Consider the following 20307-nt stretch of genomic DNA (forward strand, 5'->3'; position numbering starts at 1 on the left):
CACGGAGACAGAAGCTGATGTGGACACGGGTGTGGATGTGGTGCTGAGCGAGACTGCGGGGTGACGGGATGGTGGGTGCAGGGTGGACAGGGGATGCTGACGGAGGCAGAGACAGGCCAACAGCGACACGGAGTTACAGAGACAGGTGAGAGAATCGTGGTGACAGAGGCTGCTGACAGGCAAGCGGAGAGACGGCTACGATGGACACGTGAAGAGGACAGTGGGGAGGGCGGCAGGTGGACAGATGGGAGGATGGACGGATGGATAGATGGCACGGAAGGATGGATGGATGGATGGATGGACAGATGGATGGATGGGTGGGTGGACAGACGAACGGACGGACAGATAGACAGACGGGTGGATGGATGGACGGATGGGTGGATGGATGAGCAGATGGATGGATGGATGGATGGATGGATGGATGGATGGATGAGCAGATGGATGAGCAGATGGATGGATATGTGGATGGATGGATGGGTGGATGGATAGAGGGAGGGAGGATGGACGGACGGGTGGATGGGTGGATGGATGGATGGGCGGATGAATGAGCAGATGGATGGATGTGTAGATGGATGGATGGGTGGATGGATAGAGGGAGGATGGACGGACGGATGGGAGGATGGACGGATGGATAGATGGCACGGAAGGATGGATGGATGGATGGACAGATGGATGGATGGGTGGGTGGACAGACGAACAGACGGACAGATAGACAGACGGGTGGATGGATGGATGGATCGGTGGATGGATGAGCAGATGGATGGATGGATGGATGGATGAGCAGATGGATGAGCAGATGGATGAGCAGATGGATGGATATGTGGATGGATGGATGGGTGGATGGATAGAGGGAGGGAGGATGGACGGACGGGTGGATGGGTGGATGGATGGATGGGCGGATGAATGAGCAGATGGATGGATGTGTAGATGGATGGATGGGTGGATGGATAGAGGGAGGATGGACGGATGGACGGACGGGTGGATGGATGGATGGATGGATGGACGGACAGACGAACGGATAAGCGGATGGATGAGAGGATGATGGATGGATGAATGGATGGACGGATGGATGGATGAGCGGATGGATGAGCAGATGGATGAATGGGTGGATGGATAGAGGAAGGGAGGAAGGGAGGATGGAAGGATGGAAGGATGGATGGATGGATGGATGAGCAGATGGATAAGAGGATGATGGATGGATGGATGAATGGATGGGTGGGTGGGTGGGCAGGCGGACGGACGGATGGACGACAGACGGATGATGGATAAATGGATAAGCGGATGGATGGATGGGTGGATGCCAGATGGACAACGGATGGAGACCAGATGCAGGGAGAGATATCCAAGAGTAAGCAGACAGGTGCACGCAGGTGTGCGGTTCCCGTCTTCCCAAACCCCAAGGCCCACCAAGCAAATCCGCTGCTGTATGTCAGCCCGGACTCACCTCCCGGCTGCGCCTCCCCCAGACCTCACGTCACCCCTGCAGCCGGGGCCCCCCTCCAGACTTCACGCCCGCCCGAGCGCGTACCCCCGCAGCCCGGCCCTCCGCGCCCACTCACCCGTGTAGCCGGCCTTGCAGGCGCAGCTGAAGGAGCCGGGAAAGTTCTGGCAGGCAGCGCCGTGCCTGCAGGGGCTGGACAGACACTCGTTCACGTCCCGCTCGCAGGCGCGGCCGGTGAAGCCGTCGGGGCAGCTGCAGGAGAAGCCGCCCACCAGGTTGTGGCAGGAGCCGCCGTTGTGGCAGGGGCCCGGCAGGCACTCGTCAATGTCCGTCTCACAGTGCTCGCCCGTGTAGCCGGGTGGACACTGGCACAGAAAGGGCGGCAGCGGCTGGGGGGCCACCAGGATGACCGGGGGGCTCTGGTGCGTCTGCAGCGCGGGGCCCACGGCCAGCCGGCGCTGGCAGCTGCCCCCATTACGGCAGGGGCGGACGGCACAGGGCTCGTGGTCGACCGCCTCCACCTGCAGCCCGGCCTGCCGCAGCAGCGCGTCCTTGATGCTCTGGAAGAAGGTGGCCGCCCCACTGGGGTTCACGTACTGGCCAGGGCCCCGGCGCACGGCGGCCAGCAGGAAGGTCCGGCCACCATCCTCATAGGCGCCATAGAGCTGCACAGCCGTGCCCAGCCCAGGGAGCTGGGCGCTGGCCACGCGCAGGAAGGGCAGGTAGTGGTCGGCCAGGAAGTCCCCGACGCTGGGCACGGCCAGCCGCAGCAGCACGCTGCTGTCCACGGTGGCGTTAGAGAAGCCGGAGAAGGAAACGCGCACGCTGGTGGTGACCGCCCCGTGGAGCCCGTCACTGCTGAGCACCGCCAGGTCGAAGGCACCGTCGGCCGCGCGGGGCTGCGCACTCAGGTCGCAGGTGCCCGCCGGGATGCTGAAGACGCCGGGCACACCCGCGGTCAGAGAGCAGTGGAAGGTGTCCTGCACATCAGGGTCCAGCGGCCTCACGGAGCCCAGGACGCCCCCGGGGAAGGAGGCCCCGAAGTAGTGCACGAAGATCTCCACGGCGCGCGGCTGCGAGGGGTTGTCATTCTGGTCCAGCACCGTGACCAGCAGCGTGCCCGTGGACGACATCTGGGGCACGCCCGAGTCCCGCGTGACCACGGCCAGGCGGAAGTGGGCGATCTGCTCGCGGTCGATCTCGCGCGTGGTGCTGAGCACGCCGGCCGGGCTCAGGCTGAAGTAGCTGGTGGCGGGGCCCCCGCTGAGCAGGTGGTAGGAGAAGGGGCCCTGGTTCGGGGGCAGGTCGGGGTCGCTGGCCCGCAGGCTCAGCACCGGCGTGCCGGGGCGCTGGTTCTCCAGCACCGCGCCCTCCGTCACCAGCAGCTGCGGCCCGTTGTCATTGATGTCCTCCAGGGTGACCAGCAGGGAGGCGCTGCCCGTGGCCGGGGGTGAGCCCGCGTCCACCGCCAGCACCGTGAGGTTGTACACGGGCAGCGTCTCGCGGTCCAGCTCAGCCGTGACGGTGATCTGGCCCGTCTGCGGGTGGACGGAGAAGGCGCCGCGCTCGTTGCCGGCGCCGAGGGCGTAGGAGAAGCGGCTCCAGCTGGGCACCGAGTCGGAGTCGAAGGCGCTGACGAAGGTGACGTGGGTGCCCGGCGGCACGCCCTCGCTGACCTGCACCGCGTAGACAGGCAGGCTGAAGACCGGCGGGTCGTTGGCGTCCAGCACCGTGACGTTCACCAGCACCTCGTCCACGTCGGCGCCCCGGATGCTGCCGGCGTTCTTGGCCAGCACCTTCAGGGACACGCGCTCCTCCTTCTCGCGGTCCAGGCGGCCGGACACCAGGAGCTGCCCCGAGCGGGGGTGCACGCGGAAGCCCTTCCTGCGGCTGGCGCCGAAGAGCAGGTAGTAGACCTCGCCGTCGGGGCCGCGGTCCCGGTCGCTGGCGAACACCTCGCCCACCACAGTGCCCGGGGGCGCGGCTTCCGACACCTGGAAGGCATAGGACCGGGACACGAAGCGTGGCACATACTCGTTGGCGCCCTGCAGCCGCACCAGCACCGAGGCGAAGCCGCAGAGGTCCTCGTCGGGCACGTTGAAGGCCTTGACGGTCAGCCGGTAGCTCTGCTGGGCCTCGAAGTCCAGGAAGCCCTGCGTGGTGAGCACGCCCGTGTTGGGGTCCACCACGAACAGGTCGCTGTCGGACGCCTGCAGCGCGTAGGCGGTCACGGCGTTGACGCCCGAGTCGGCGTCCGTGGCGTTCAGCCGCAGCACGGTGGTGCCGCTGGGCGCGTTCTCCAGCACGCTGGGGCTGTACTCGGCCGGCTGGAACACGGGCGCGTTGTCGTTCACGTCCACCACATGCACCGTCACCCGGCAGGAGCCCGTCCGGGCTGCCCAGCCGCCGTCGGTGGCCAGCACGGTCAGCTCGTGCTGCGGGCTGAGCTCGTAGTCCAGCGGCCGGGCCAGGCTGAGGACGCCCGTGGAGGCGTTGATGGAGAAGAGCCCGTCCCCGTTGCCCGCCGCGAGGCTGTACCGCAGCTCGCCGTTGGCGCCCGCGTCCCGGTCACGCGCCGACACCGTCCTGAGGGCCGTGCCCACGCTCTGGCTCTCGGGCACCGTGAGGCTGACGTGGCGCTGCGGGAACTCGGGGCTGTGGTGGTTCTCCTCGGTGACCAGGACCCGCACCGTGGCCTGCGCCGACAGCGGGGGCTTGCCCCGGTCCTGGGCCGTCACCGGCAGCACGAAGGGGCGGTCCAGGTCGGACAGCAGCGGGGCGGCGACGGACAGCCAGCCCGTGTGCCGGTCCAGCCGGAACCTGCCCAGGTGCTGGTCGTCGGCGAAGAAGTACTGTACCTCCGAGTTGAGCCCGAAGTCCTGCTCGTCCCGGGCCACCACCTGCAGCAGCCGCGTCCCCACCGCCACCGTCTTGGCGACCGGCGTGAAGTAGTGCGTCTGCAGGAAGCGGGGCGCGTGGTCGTTGCTGTCCACCGTCTGGACGGTCACCGTGGTCTCGCTGAGCAGCGCCGGGCTGCCGCGGTCAGAGCAGGTCACCACGAAGCTGTGCCGGTTGGCGTGGGCGCTGCCAGGGCCACTGGCGTTCTGGAACCTCAGCGGCTGCTTGTTGAAGATCTCCCCCGTGCTGGCGTTGATCCGGAAGAACTCGGACTGCGACTTGATGTAGTAGAAGAGCTGCCCGTTGGGGCCCTCGTCGGGGTCGCTGGCCGACAGCCGCGCCACCCGGGAGCCCACGGCGGGCAGCTCGGGGCACTCAAGGAGGTAGGAGGGCTGTGAGAAGCGGGGCGGGTTGTCGTTCACGTCCGTCACCACCACGGTCACGTCCGTGCTGACCGTCCAGCCCGAGTCCTGCGCGGACACCCGGATGCGGTACCGGTCGGTGTCCTCCCGGTCCAGGGGCCGGCTGACCACGATGTCGCCCGTGCTGGGGTTGATGGTGAAGGGGAGGGACGGGTCGGCGATGGAGTAGCGGCTCACGGCATTGGCCCCGACGTCCTCGTCCGAGGTGGTGACGCGCGTGACGGTGGCGCCCAGCGGGGAGTTCTCGGGCACGCGGGCGCTGAAGATCTGGGAGAAGCGGGGTGCGTTGTCGTTCTCGTCCAGCACGTGGACGATGACCTGGGCCGAGGCGCTGCGGCCCGGGGAGCCCTTGTCCGAGGCGCGCACGGTCAGCACGTAGCGGGCCGTCCGCTCCCGGTCCAGCGGCCGCATGCTGCGGATCTCCCCGCTGCCCGGGTGGATGGCGAAGCTGAGCTCCTCGTTGCCGCCCACGATCTCGTAGCCCAGCTGGCCGTTGGGGCCGCTGTCCCGGTCGGTGGCCGAGACGGTCAGCACCTTGCGGGGAGAGAGGTTCTCCGAGATCTCCGCCACGAAGGGGTCCTCCCGGAAGGTGGGGGGGTTGTCGTTGACGTCCAGCACGGCAATGTCCAGCTTCTCGTAGGACGAGAACGGGGGGAAGCCCCCGTCGCGGGCCTCCACCCACACCACGTAGCTCTGCGTCCGCTCAAAGTCCAGCGGCCGCCCGATGGACAGCTGCCCCGTGAGCTGGTCCATGTGGAAGGAGCCGTCCAGGTTGCCGCTGGCGATGTAGTAGGACACGGGCTCCGCCCGGGAGGACGAGCCCGTCACCGTGGTGACCGGCGTGCCCACGCGCTGGCTCTCGGGAAACAGGAAGGTGTGCTCGGGGGCGCGGAGCTTGGGGAACTCGGCCTTGTTGACAAAGCGCACGGTCACGGTGGTGGCGTCGGTCTTGGGGGACGGGCCGCCGTCCCGCACGTGGACAGACAGCGTCACCTCGGAGGCCCCGTGGAGCGGCCCGGCGGCCGTGATGGCGCCCCGCCGCGGGTCGATGTGGAAGTGCTCCGAGTGGCGGCCGGACAGCGAGTAGTGCAGCTCGGCCGTGGGCCCGGTGTCGGCGTCCGTGACGGTGACGGCGAAGACGAAGGAGCCTGCAACACAGGAGCGCGGTCAGCCGGGACACGGCCAGCCCCGCCAGGGCACCCACCTCGCACGCACCCGCCGGGCCTGTGACGAGCTCATCCAGGGACTCGGGCTCTGGACCAGAGACAGCGGGAGGGGGCAGCACGGCCCAGCACTCCCGAGGGGTGCTGGCTGAGGGGAGCCTGAGCTCATCGGTGCAGTGAGCACCGAGCCCAGCTGAGGTGCTGGAGCTGAGACAGCGCCTGTGGACGTGACTCACCAACGCTCCACCAAGTGACCAGGAGAAAAAGGCAGACCGAGCACAGCAGCAAAAAGAGAGCAGTGGTAATAATAACAGTAACCGCTATCACCAGAATTATTCACCAAACGCTTTGAAAACCCACGTGGCACAGAGGTGAAACTCTCCTTTCCCAGAGCCCCCTGAGGACCTCGAAACTCCCAGGGGCATTCAGGAGTCGCCTGTGCATGAGCGGGCGAAAGTAGCCCCAACTCAGCGACGCACACACCACCCCCCACCCGAGGCACAGGCCCTGGGCCCAGCGAGCAGTCGCTGGGATTGTTGGGCAGAACTCAGGAACACAGAGACACAGCCGCCGCGTCCCACCGGAGGGACTGACTTGCACGCCCTGAACACCAGAGGTCTGGGAAGGAAGACGCTTCTCAGATTCCTCTCTGAGGAAAACGCCTTCTTAGGGCCGCCAAGGGCCCCGGGAAGGACCTGCTGGCTGGGCTGCAGCACGAGTGCACTGAAGCAGCCGAGAGAGGCGTGCGTGGGCGTGGACGCTTCTGAGACATGCATGTGTGCTCATGAAAGCGTCCGAGGCACATGTGTGTGGAAGTGTCTGAGGCACGTGGGTAGAATTGTCTGAGACACGTGCGTGTATGCAGAAACATCTGAGGCATGTTGGAAACGTCTGAGGCATGTGTATGTGGAAGCATCTGAAGTGTTTGTGTGTGTGTGTGTGCGTGTGTGTGTGTAAGCATCTGAGGCATATGCATGTATGTGTGTGGAAGTATCTGAGATGTGTGTATGTGAAAGCGTATGCGGCATGTGTGTGTACGTGTGTGAAAGTGTCTGAGGGGTGTGTGTGTGTATGTGTGTGTAAGCGTTTGAGGCATGTGTGTGGAAGTGTCTGAGGTGTGTGTGTGTGTGTGTATGTGTGTAAGTATCTGAGGTGTGTGTATGAAAGCATATGAGGCATGTCTGTGGAAGTGTCTGAGGTGTGTGTGTGTGTGTGTAAGTGTCTGAGGCATATGCATGTATATGTGTGGAAGTATCTAAGATGTGTGTATGTGAAAGCGTATGCGGCATGTGTGTGTACGTGTGTGAAAGTGTCTGAGGGGTGTGTGTGTGTATGTGTGTGTATAAGCATCTGAGGCATATGTGTGTACGTGTGTGAAAGTGTCTGAGGGGTGTGTGTGTGTATGTGTGTGTATAAGCATCTGAGGCATGTGTGTATGTGTGTGTAAGCGTTTGAGGCATGTGTGTGGAAGTGTCTGAGGTGTGTGTGTGTGTGTTTGCAAGTGTCTGAGGTGTGTGTAAGGTAAAGGTAAAGGCCCTCCCGTTGATCGTCGATTTGCTCGAGCGGGCCCAGTAACGTCTCCATTGGAGACTTTGTTGTTACTGTGTCTGGCATATCCAATACTCTCGGTAGCTTGCCGGGCTCTCCGAGAGGGGCGGAGGAATCGAACTCGGGTCGGCCATGTTGGCTGCGTGCAAGGCAGACGCCCTACCCGCTGTGCTATGAAAGCATATGAGGCATGTCTGTGGAAGTGTCTGAGGTGTGTGTGTGTGTGTGTGTGTGTGTATAAGCGTGAGGTGTGTGTGTGTAAGTACCTGAGGCATCTGAGGCGTGTGTGTGTGTGTGTCGAAGCATCTATGGGCAAGTCTGGTGTCTCCCACGATACAGTTGCAGCTGGTTACCTGGAGGCGTGGGTGCTGGGATGTGGGTGACGTAGGGGTGGTGCTGGAACCTGGGGGGGTTGTCGTTGACGTCGGTCACCGTCACCTGCACAGTGGCAGAGCTGGAGAGCGGCTCCGGGGTGCCGGCATCGCTGCACACCACCACGAGCGTGTAGTTCTCACGGCTCTCCCGGTCCAGCAGGGCACTGGTGATGAGCTGCCCGGTGGCCGGGTTGATGGAGAACTGCGAGTTCCCGCCCAGGAGCCTGTAGCTGGAGCAGAGGGCAGGGGGCGTGTCCACGGCTGCCCGCCCCCTGCTGCCTCGGGCTGAACTCTGAGGCTGAGGATCTAGGGGTGGCCTGAGGCAGAAGTCAGGGGCAGCCCCGGGGGCCTCCCCCAACCCTGCGCGGCCACCAGCAGACACAGGCCCCTGTGTCCCCCTAGACCAGCCCCCAGGAACACCACGCAGCCACGGCATCTACGAGCCATGGTCAGCAGGTCCAGCGGCGCCCAGTGCTGGACACCACAGAGTGAGCTGAGGCAGGAGGGTGAGTACAGCGACAGAGGGGCCCAGCGACCCCGGGGAGGGGGTGTCCGGAGCACCACCAGATGTCCCCCCAACAAATTCTTCTGAAAACACAAACAAGAACCATCTTCGGTGTGGAGAGCTAGGACGGCGGGATGACCACTTACTTGCCCTGTGTCCCAGAGCTCGCCACAAGTGACCCGAGCACAGCCCGGTGTGGCCCCACAACAAGAAGGGCACATGCCATGCTGGGGGCTCCTGAAAGCCCCGGGGCTGGTGGGCAGCCGGGGCCCGTGCCCGCTCCTCGCGGGGACCAACCTGACGATGGCGTTGGTGCCCGCGTCTGCATCCGAGGCGCCCACCAGCAGCACGTCTGTCCCCGTGGGCGCGTCCTCGGGGACCTGGGTGTGGTAGGTGCCGCTGGCAAAGGCGGGGGCGTTGTCATTGACGTCGTCGACAATGACGCTGACCGTGCCCGTCCCGGTGAGGGCAGGGGAGCCTGGAGGGCAGAGGAGCGACTCAGCACTAGACGGGAGGCACAGAGCGGACTGGGCAGCCTGTATGGGCCGCCCGCCCTCCCTCCCACAGCAAGACGCCCCTTCCCGCAGGGCACACAGCCAGCGTGCGACACCAACCGCCATGCCCGCAGGGCACTGAGCTCTCGACCTCAGGCACAGGCTAGTGTGCCCCCGGGCCGTACACGCGCCCTGTCCCTGCACGGTTGGTGGCACGTGACCAGCAGCCGTATTTCTCTGCGGCCAGCCCCCTTTCTGAACCAACCACACCTGTCTCCAGGTGAAAACTCAATGACCTTAGGCTGCCAACCCCCACCTGTGCCTGGCCAGAGGGAAACAGCCACCTCTACTTCCTGCCGAGGGGGTTGGGCCCCACCGTGGACAGCTCCCAGTCAGCACAGTATGTGGTGGGGTCTGACCCGGGAGCCGCCTGCCTGCATATCTGTCGTCAAATTTTGACTGTGGCGATGCAAGACTGAGGGTCACTGAACTACCTCGTCCAAAATAAAGCAAAGCCTTCGTGCTCCTTTTCTAGTTAGATATCACTTTCCTTCCCATAAAGTCACCCCCGTTCCCCTTCGCTGAAGCTTTCCCGTCAAAGGGGGCCAGGCGCCACTTCACTCTGGAACCTTCTGCAGGCTGCGGGCCCAAATGCTCATCTGTCGTCTCACCCTGCCAACCTTGAAGTGCCACCAGAACCAGCGTGACCCTTCCTTGTCCTCTGCGAGCCGCGCCACACGGCTCTCTGGAAACTGCCCGGACTGACCCTGCACCTGCACACACACACCCCGTGAGCACTTCACACGAGGACCCTGCCTGCAGGCACTGCACCAGGGCCGAGTGAGCGAGCTGAGAGCCACACGCGCAGCTGGGAGGGCCGACAGGTCGTCTGTCTCAGCAGGGCACCCACGCCCGGCCGTGAACTCTTGAGAGGCCCCGGGCTGCCGAGGGCGCGGGCCATACGCTCAGCTCCCCACACCCCACGGGCCCCACGCACCGCCAGGAGTGACGGCGGAGCACAGAGCCAGGAGGGCACCCACAATGTAGAGCAAGTTTCCCTCGGGTTGCAGCTCAGCCTGACCAACGCCGTGACCCAGAAAATTCGACCCCGAGTGGCCCGTGCGTGTCTGGGGACGTGGCTGATGGGGAGTGCCAACACCGCCGTAGAACCCCGGACACACAGCCCGGGCCTGGCCTGACTCACCCTGTGATTCTGGCCACGGGAATCTGTTCTGGTGCTCACACAGCTGCAGGTCCAGAGAACCGAACCTGCCCCTACGGCAGGAGAATCCGGGCCAGCGCTGGCCGCGGACAGAGGGCGGAGTCCGGCAGAGCTGCGGCTCACGCAGGGGCCGCTAGCCCGTCCCCGGGGAAGAAGCCGCCGCCTGAGGGGCCTGGTCTAGCGAGGAGGATCAGAGGATGATGAATCACGTCGGTTCTGGCGGGCAGGGTAGAGTGCACCCCCTCGGCTGGGACGGGCTGATGGGAGCCAGAGCCGGTCGGGAAGGCGGGTGGGGGAGCGAGCAGACCCCCAGGGACCCCCAGCGAGCAGACAAGGGGAAAGAAGCACACGATGAAGGTCCCAGTCTCGGGGGCCAGGGGGTCTCGGGAAAGCTCGCACAGGAATTTCCAAGTTCACTTTGTAATATTATACGTGTGCGCTGTATAACTCCATGTACACAGACACAAACATAAAATAAACATGATCCGATAGAGATCTCCTGACACAGCCAAAGAACCAAGAATGCCTGTGATTCTAACAAGCATTTGGGTGGAAACCAGCCACACACACACACACACAATATCAGACACACATATACACACACAGACACACTCTCACACACACACATAAGAGACCAGTACCTTTTAAAATTTGTCAAAAGAGTAGGAAATGCATAGTGTTTTAAATAAAATGGGAAAAAATGCAACAGCATTGGTCTAAGCTCCGTGGTGTCTTAAACGAACCACAGCACACACCGAGGAAGCCTGGTCAGGGAGCAGCTGTGTTTCTCGACGCTGGCTCGTGACTTTAAAAAAAGTTGTTTTCGATTTATCTTTTTGTACAAAATTGTGTCCCCAGCTTTTTTTCAAGACCTTGTGACAGTATCAAAAGCAGACGACAAACTCATGTTGAAGTTCCCTACGATGCTGATCTGCTGAGAGCAACACGGACCAAGTTGGCAGATCACAAGGCCCATATTCACGAAGACATAAGAGAAGCTGAGCTGGTCGATGCAGTGAACATGTTTTCTCGTGCTAGATAAGCCACACACTAACGTAGTGCCGAAAACCAACCCTTTGGTGGCCACTTTGAAGATGTGCGTATACCGGAATCCGGGTCCTTAAATAGTGTGTCTGCAGCATTTTCATACAGTCACCAACCTACAGGTCACCGCGTCCACCGTGTCCGAGTGCAGAATCCATCACTACTGCGGTGCCTTACCAACACACCCTATAAACCAGGTGCCTCCTCGCCTCAGCAATGTCCCTATGGGCCAGGCACCCACTCACCTCAACAAGGCTGGCAACAGCCCGAAAGACCAGCACACACCTCAGCAACGCCGGTGTCACCCCTATAGGCCAGGCGCACACTCGCCTCAGCGATATTGGTGTTTCCTGCTGTCTGGGTGCGACTCAGGGGCACGCCCGATTGCTTCTCACTCGCCAAAGCCGTGTGTCAAGTGGGGCCTGAGGAGCGACTCGGCAATGTGATGACAGTGACACTGAGATGTGACACAACCAAGTGACATCAGGGACAGGGCCCGTGCGCTCTGAGCACGTCACTGAAACTTGCCTCACGCAGCCCACGCCAGGAGGGACCGTCCTACGACTTCGTTTGCCCCCCCCCCCCCATGGCGACACTCAGGACTCACTCCTGGCTCTGCACTCAGGCAGGGTCACTCCTGGTGGGCTCAGGAGACCCCGTGGGTCATGACGGGCCAGCCAACACCCTCCCCACTGTGCGGTCGCTCCAGCCCGCTCCTCACAGCACTGAAGTCTGGTGGCCAAGAGGCCGGGCCGGATTCCAGCCCCGTCCTCCTCCGCCCTCCTGCCTACAGAGAAGATTAAGTTACATGTTTCATGAAATAATGATCCTAGATTATTGCTACACAAAGGAGTCGATTCTAGCAGGACCAAATGGGACGACTTTTGACAACGAGCAGTTCCCCGTGAGATCAGGATACGTTCAGTTAAAATGAATGTTTGTCTGTTAGAGGATATAAACATTTACTTTAATGTGACAGCTCGAATTTTCTCCCCATTTCAAAGTTGGGTCTCCTACAACAACTCAGAATTACTATTCCACGAAGTGAAACGTAGCTCCCTTATCCGACCATATTTCTAAATCTGGGCAACAAGATGGAAATTCTTGCTATTAGCATTTTGGAAGTTAAACCATTCTTCTATTTTTATCTTAAAGCCATATAAATGAAATTTTATGAAGGGGGAACTTTTCCTACTGATGAGGAACTAACTCAAAGAAAAGTGGCTTAAATAAATGATTTGGGAGTGTGGCTGCAGATGAAGAAAGGAAGTGAAACAGTGGCCAGTCACCAGTCTGAGAAACAAAATCCTCATCCGAGACAATCACACCAACGGCAGCGCCCGCTGCCAGCCCAGTCCGAAGCGCACAGCCACCAGACAGGACTGCTGCTGCCTGAGATAACCCAGGCCGCTGGACAGGGCCACGGAGCCTGGTGCAAAAGTCATCAACTTTCATCAGACTCGGACACCCGCCGGCATTTTCCCGCAAACCAAGCGGGCATCACACCATCTTCCCGGGGTGTTTCGAAGTGGCACCCTCAGATGGACACTGTCCTGCCCACCGGCCTGACCCCGTTAGACAGGAACCACCTGCTGGCCACGCCCCACTCCACTCAGCCCCAGGACAGACAGGGACCCCTCGATTCCGTGGCACCAGCCCCAGCGGGAGAGAAGGCTGCAGATCAGCCCTTGGGCGTTCGGATTGAATTTTGCAAAAGTGCCGTGTTTTCTCTCCATTAAAAAGCCATTTCCAGCCCCTGCCTGAGAATGAAGTTCATTAGCGCCTTCGGGATGATAAATGTCCTTGATTAGAAATGCTAATAGTGGGGCCCATCCCTCAGGGTGAGAACCGCACTCCGGCGCCTCTCGCTGGGCCTTCTGGTCCCGCCGACGGGAGAGATCTCTGTGTCGCTTTGGTCCAGGAGACGGGGAGACGAGCAGAGGGGTGGCCACACTCGTCCTGGAGACGGTCCTGCTGAGCGTGGCCCGTCTCCCCGCCCAGAGCCCCAACTCTGGGGACACGGCGGCCGGGCCCCGCTCAGCCCCAAGCCCCGGGTGCGCGGTGTGAGACGCTCCCAGGGGCCACATCCGCTGGAGCCCGGCCCGCCCGTCCAAACAGAGCTGCCCTGGGAGCCGCTGGGCCGGCAGTCCAGCCTCCTTGGGCGCTCTACTCCCACAACACGGCTGGACCGCTGCACATGACCCTCACCAGAGAACAGCCTCGCCGTCAGGAGACGAGCGCAGTGTCGAGCTGGCCACCGTCCCCTGCGTCTCCCGGGTCTCCAGCCACACCTGGGGGCTGCCCTGCGCCTCCGACCACCCGCCGTCCTCAGCTGCACCGTGCACAGGGCAGGCTTGGGCCCGACTGCTCACCACTCCCACGGCAAACAGAACCCCCAGGTGCCCCCAGAAGCCCCCACGCCCCCACCTCCCCGGGGAACGGGGATCCGCACTCGCTCCCAGAACCTCGTTCCTACCACCGGGTCCCCCGAGCGAGGACAGCAGCCTCACAGCTGCCGCCCGACCGCCGGGGTCCCTCGCTGAGAGGAAGGGGCTTCTGCAAGATGCCCCCCACCCACGGCTGCGTCCCCGCCTCAGCCGCCAGCCCCACGGTGCCTGGACACAGCAAGAATACCGAGACGCGGCCAGTGTGCGGACGGCCCCTGGGGGCCCGAGGGCGGCCACTGTCAGGACCGACTCAGTGACCTCCACACGCCCAGAGGGAACGTTCTGGAACATTCCTGCAGCCATCCAGAAAGCAACATCGGGGGCGGCCAGCAGGGGTGCGGGAGAAGCGGCCCTGAGCTGCCGGTGCAGGGCGGAGACCAGCGCCCTGTGGTCGGCGCCCCTGCCCTGCCAGGCCGGCCCCGCTGGGCCCTCTCCCGTCCCCAGTAAACCTCTGTCTCCAAACAACCCGCCTGGCGCGGCCCCAATGCTCCTGACCGTAAAACGGTTATTTATGTCCGTCTCTGCGATGGGAGTTTTCGTGCCGCTGGGAGGAAAAACCCAGTTCTGCATAAAAATAGTTTCCCGTCCTCCCTTCCACCCCCCGGCCCGGCCCCCTGAGTTACGGCCCCCGGCCCCTCGCCCGGAGACAGGCGCGGCTGCAGGCGGGAACACAGGCCGGACCAGGGACCCAGCCGAGCCGTCTCCTCTGGATGTTCTGGGGCTGGGGGCGAGCCCAGGGTGAGCGGCTCCCCCCGGGCAGCAAGCGGGGTGCGCTCAGCCCCTGCGTGAGCCTGTGGGAGTCCCAGCAGTCCGCACGGGACTCCTCCCTGCAGGAAGCGGGCAACTGTGCGAGGCCACCCACGCCGCCAGCCTCCTCCTATACCCAGCGGCCACACGGGGGGCAGGGTTTGTCGTGGAGGTGGGGGGCTGACCACAGAGGCTCAGATCAGCCTCCCATTTTCTGGGTGCCGCCAAGAGCCCCAGCGGTCACCATGGTGCTGGGGACCAGGCGGGTGGCATGCGGGCCAGGCCCAGGGCATGCCCCAGGGGGCCTTACCCCACTGTGGGCCCTGGCGGCCGGTCCCAGGGAACAGGGCCCAGGGCGGTGCCGCCGCCTTGGTTCCAAGAGGCCCTGTGGCCATTTCGGCCCAGCACAGCCAGGAGGTGACCGCAGTGGGGAGGCACCGCAGAGGGAAGGGGCTCGGACCCCCGGCCGGAGCGCCCACAATCCCAGGGTGGGAGTCAGAACGGCCCCAGCGGCCCACTGCTGCCTGTGCGAGGCAGAGACTGGTGGGGAGGGCCCAGAGGGCTGCTGGGGGGAGCCAGGAGGCGGGCCGCGGGGGCCTGCGAGCATTAACAGCAGACAGCTCGGCCCTCGCTCACTGCCCCCGCAGGGACTCCCAGCCAGGTCTGAGGAGCAGAAACTGAGGAGGGCCGGTGCGGGCCATGGGCGGGGAGGGCAGGCGGCCCCAAGCCTCCCTCCCTCAGCCCGTCCCCTCCCGTGGCCCCTTGGCAGCTCGGCCTGGCCCAGCCCTGCCCGCAGACCCCAGGGCCACCTCGCGTGCTCACCTCCAGGTGCCTGTTGCATGGCTGCTGCCAGGGCCAGCCCGGAGGAGGCCCCATGGGGAGGCCGCTCGCTGGAGACTGCCGAGGGCCGCAAGCCACGCTGGCACCACTGCCCCACGGCTGCGCGAGCTCACCCCGAGGCCTCACCCGGCCGCCTCTGCCGTGGGCACGACGAGAGGCAGGGCCCGGCCACACTGCTCCCCACAGCCACACCCAGTGGGTGCAGGAGCTGGCACAGAAGCCCACGGCGCCCACCCGCTGCACAGGAGCCCAGAGGCGACGGGAAGGAACGACTGAGGAGGAATGAACGCAGGGCCTCAGGCGAGGCTCAGGGGCCACCTCGGGTACGCAGGGGAGACCACCCGCACGCCTGAAGCCAGGTCTTGGCGCCCTCGGACCCTGCTCCCAGACCCCAGCCGGCCTTAGCTCAGCAGAGGTGCCTTGCAAGGCCCAAGCTGCGGAGTTCGGGCTGGGAGATCCGGGCTGACCTCCAGGGCCTGCCACCCCGGACACACCCTGTACATGCTCACTGCCCGATACATGCCCCACTGCCCCATACTCACCCCGGCCGCCAGCCCGGCCCATCTCTGAGCCCACCCAGAACCGTCCACTCACGCCCGTGTTGTGGGCGTCCCACCCTGTCTCCACGCTGCATCCACGCCGGCGTCTACACCACCTGTCCGAGGCTGCCACCCAGACGTGAGTGCCCCAGGGAGAGGCGCCATCTGGCAGACGCCCGGGCGCCCATGTGGGGTCCCTGCGCTGAGGACTGGTCCTTGCCCCTGTCACTCCACCCCCAGGAAAGCCCCCTGAGCAGCCGGGCCGGCTGGGGGTCCCGGGGAGTTTCAAGCTGGCTCCTGCCCCCATGTCTGCTGGGCTTCCTGGGCGTGGCGCTCACGGTCCAGTGCTCAGGGCCTGGGTGCTGAGCAGGACTGGACGCAGGAGGAGCTCCACAGTCCTGAGCTCCTCTAATGACTGAGTATTCAACACCCTCATGGGGAGTCTGAAGGCTGGTGCACAAACAATTCCACAGAGCACTGTACAGAGGAGTCCCAGGGCCCTGAGCAACTGTGACTGACCCACCCACAGCTGCACGTGCCCCCGAGGGGCCATGGCTCCCGCTGACCTCGCCCGGGACGCCCCCACATTCTGCAGGCTCGTCCTCGGCTCAGCGAGACACAGCAGTCACCATCCAGCCCTGGGGGGGCGGCACCTGCTTCAGGGCCCGGGACCCCCGACCCTTGCCTGAAGGTGACCCAAGACCCTCCACGACGCCGGTGGACAGAGAGGTGGACACGTACCTGCGTCTGTGGCTGTGACCGTCAGCACAAAGAGAGCCTCAGCCTCCCGGTCCAGGTTCTGGGTGACGCGGAGCTCGCCGCTGGCCGAGAGCGTGAAGGCGGGGCCCCCGGCCACCAGCGTGTAGGAGACCTGGCCGTTGGCGCCCTGGTCGTCATCCCGTGCCACCACCTGCGGACGGAGACGTGGCTGAAGGCGAGTGGCAGCCCAGTCAGCCTCAAGGGCACCTGGAGCGAGCGTGCAACGGACCTCCGTGAAATGCAAGAGAAGCCCAAACCAACGTCACGGACAGCGGGGACCAAGTGCCGCGTTGGCGCCCACCAAACACAGGAAGCACACGCACTGGACACGGAGAACCCACAGCAGCCCTGGCCCCTCACGGGCTCCAGGCACCCTGGCTGACGGGCAGGAGCAGGCCCTGCTCCTCAGGGTGAGCCCGCAGGACAGAGCCGAGAGCACAGACCTACAGGCGTACACCCACAGTCGTACACCTCACAGCTGAACACCCACAGCCGACACCCACAGCCAAACACCCATGGTCGTACAACCCTCAGCTACACTCTCAGCTGCCCCCTCAGCCCACACCCCAGCACGGCATTGGGCCACGGCCACCTTGTCAGGCCTCCGCCTGCAGGGACAGAAGCAGGGACTGGGCCAGCACCCACCTGCCCTCGCCCACTGACCTGCAGGATGGTCCTGGGCGCGGTCCCCAGATTCTCGGGGACGTGGACCGTGTAGGGCGAGAGCTCAAACACCGGCACGAAGTCGTTGACATCCAGCAGCCGGACACTGACCGTACAGGTGTCCGTCCGGGGGGGGCTGCCCCGGTCGGAGGCCTGCACGGTCAGCGAGTACTCGGGGCTCCTCTCCCGGTCCAGGGGCCTGGCCACCGAGATGGCGCCCGTGACCGAGTCGATGCGGAAGTCCTGGTGCGGGTCCCCGGCCACGAGGCTGTAGCGCACCTGGCCGTTGGCACCCTCGTCCAGGTCGCCGGCTGACACCTGCACCAGGTCGGCCCCTGTGAGCGTGTCCTCGGGCACCTCCACGCGGTACGACGCCCGGGCGAACGCGGGGCTGTTGTCATTCACGTCCAGCACCCGCACGACCACCTCGGTGGACGAGGACAGGGCCGGCTGGCCCTTGTCGGTGGCCAGCAGCGTGAGCGTGTAGTTGGACACCTGCTCGCGGTCCAGCTGGCCGGTCAGCCGCACCTGCCCGTCGATGGTGCCCACGCTGAAGGGGGCGTCCGAGGGCCGCAGCGTGTACTCCACGTAGCTGTTGGGGCCGCTGTCGGGGTCCGCGGCCTGGGCGCGGTAGACCACCGTGTCCACGGGCGTGTTCTCGGGCACGAAGGTCAGGCGGGCCGAGAGGAAGGCCGGCGGGTTGTCGTTCACGTCCAGCAGGATGATGGAGACCTGGGCGGTGCTGGTCAGTCGGGGGGCGGGCGGCCGCGCCAGGTCGTGCACCTGCACCACCAGGTTGTAGAAGGACTGGGTCTCCCGGTCCAGTGGCCGCAGGACCCGCAGCTGCCCGGACGGGTCCACCGAGAACTGGCCCAGGCTGTCCCCCGACGTGATGCTGTAGGCCAGCTCCGAGTTGACACCTGGAACGGGAGGGGAGGCTCTGCCGGGACGGGCCTGGGGCGGCCCAGCTCCTGCGGGACACTCCCAGGAGGACAGTCCCAGGAGGACACGCTGCTCAGGGGACACTCGGGACGTGCTGCAGGGAGACCAGGGTCCCTCCCGCCTGCCACGCGGGGAGAAGCAGGGAGGTGTGTGGCCCTGGGGCACGTGCCAGACCCTAACCCAGCCCCAGGCTCCGAGCTGCCCTGGGCCACACAGGCCTGTGCCTGGGCCCCAGAGATGCCCAGATGTGCCCAGGGAGCAGGGCCAGGATTTGCTCCTGCCGTAAAAACAAACGGATCACCCAAGCCAGGACGATTTCCTGGGGGTCCCACTCCACAGAACACCCCATTCGCTGGGGCCACACCTGGCCGTGCTCAAGGCTGACTCCTGGCCCTGCACCCGGGGGTCACCCGACAGGACTCGGGGCGCTGGGGGTCAAACCTGAGTCAGCCACGTAAGGCAAGCATCTCACCACTGGGCTACCTCCGGCCTTTGATGTAACTGATGCTTCTTAAGTGATCTCAGGAAAGTCATCACACACAATTCTGACCTCGTGAAAACAGCAAAGTTTCATCGGCTGTTTTCTTAAACAACTTTCGACTGCAAGTCCTAAATGTACGTGTGGAAGTCTGAGACCCAGGATTCAGCGAGGGAAATGTTCGCATTATTTTCAGATAGACTTTCTTCCTTGGCGGGGTGGAGGGGGGTTGCTGCTGTATCCCAGTTTGGGTGAGAAATTAAAAAGGACTTCTAACTCCATAAAGCCCGAGGACCATTGTTGGAGCAACGCGGGCCTCGGGCCTGCAGCCTCCAACCCACAAGGTCACAGGGTGTGGGCTTATCGTTAGCCTTGAAACTCAGAGAGAACAGGAGCCTGTCAGCCCAGTGGGGCCAAGGTCCAGGAAGTCCCTGATAAAGATATTCAAACCCAAAACAATGGGAAACACGGCTGGCCGGACTGTTTCAGCAGCACAGTTAAAGGCCGGCCGAAAGGCTGCAGGCCTGGGCAGGAAGTCACGTCTTCACTGTCCTTCCCTGGGTCCTTCCTCCCCGGACTGGCCCCTCACTGCAGGAGGGAGCAGAATGGGAACCCCTCACACGTCCGCTCACAAGCCAGGGGCCGGGCTAGGCGTGGGGAACGGCCCATCAGGTCTGGGATGGTCCGGGAAGCAAGTCACTGAACGGTTTAGCAGCAAGCCGCCACTGGACACAGGGTCCCGGGGTAGGGGTCTCGATCTCAGCCAAACCCTCACCTGCTTAGGGGAAGACCCCGAGCCCCCAATCCAGACTGGCCTTGCAAGGCGGTCAGCAGCCGCTGCCCGTCCCTCTGACCAGAGAGGGGGTTCCCTCTGCCTCCGAGCGACCCCTCTGAGCTACAGAAACCCGCAGACGTGGCCTGTGTCCACCAGCCACACCTCCCCCCGGCTATGCAGGCAGCTGGGGACAGCGGTGCCGGCCTGCTCCGAGCCAGCACTGCATGGGCACCACTGAGTTCTTCGTCCCCGGGGGGAAGGGCAGAGACCCCCTCAGCCCAGCCCAGGCAGCGAGCGCCCGTGGGGGAGGGGAGGCACCCACCGTCGTCGGCGTCGCTGGCATTGAGGGCCAGCACGGCCGCGCCCACGGGCAGGCTCTCCAGCAGGGAGGCGCGGTAGGTGGCCGAGCTGAACACGGGGGCGTTGTCGTTGGCGTCCAGCACGTTGAAGTAGGCCCGCACGGAGGCCGACTGGCCCCCGCCATCCTGCGCCCGCACCGTGAGCACGTAGAACTGCTGCGTCTCGTAGTCCAGGGCGCGCGTCAGGTTGAAGACGCCCGTGACCGGGTTCAGGAAGAAGGTCCCGTCCTCGTCGTCCTCGCTCACCACGTAGGTCACCTCCCCGTTCACGCCCGCGTCCTCGTCCGTGGCCAAGAGCGCGGCCACCAGGGACCCTGCGGGGAAGAGAGAGACGTTCGAAGTGGACGGGATGAGGGTCGGCTCAGGGAGACCCGAGGGCAGACGCCAGACACGCACACGTGTGCACATGCAAGCACACGTGTGCTCGCGTGCACCCAGGCATGCCACACCCACACCCACTTCTGTTTCCACGCTGGAACCGGGCTCCCGAGGAAGGCTCTGAGCACCACCTGGGGTGGGCTGGGGTCAGCAACCCCCCACCCCCACCCCCGTCTCCCGGATCTCACGGAGGAAACGGAGCCCTCGGAGCACGCATGGGAGCCCGGGGCCACGCCAAGCCCTGGGCCATGCAGGGGGGCAGGACTATG

At 64.1% G+C, this 20307-nt stretch overlaps 1 protein-coding gene across 1 annotated transcript in view; it reads right to left on the reverse strand.

Annotated features, from left to right (window-relative positions):
• Positions 1-20307, reverse strand: part of FAT4 (FAT atypical cadherin 4) — a 72844-nt gene that overhangs the window by 20522 nt on the left and 32015 nt on the right. Inside the window, exons 4-9 of the mRNA XM_056134525.1 lie at positions 19624-19974; positions 17107-18026; positions 16426-16594; positions 8649-8829; positions 7826-8076; positions 1560-5909 (exon numbers count right to left, since the gene is read on the reverse strand). Coding sequence (XP_055990500.1) covers positions 1560-5909; positions 7826-8076; positions 8649-8829; positions 16426-16594; positions 17107-18026; positions 19624-19974 — 6222 coding nt within the window. The remainder of the gene's footprint in view (positions 1-1559; positions 5910-7825; positions 8077-8648; positions 8830-16425; positions 16595-17106; positions 18027-19623; positions 19975-20307) is intronic.

Source organism: Sorex fumeus, unplaced genomic scaffold (assembly GCF_029834395.1).
Source record: "Sorex fumeus unplaced genomic scaffold, SorFum_2.1 ptg000099l, whole genome shotgun sequence".
Taxonomy (NCBI): Eukaryota; Metazoa; Chordata; class Mammalia; order Eulipotyphla; family Soricidae; genus Sorex; species Sorex fumeus.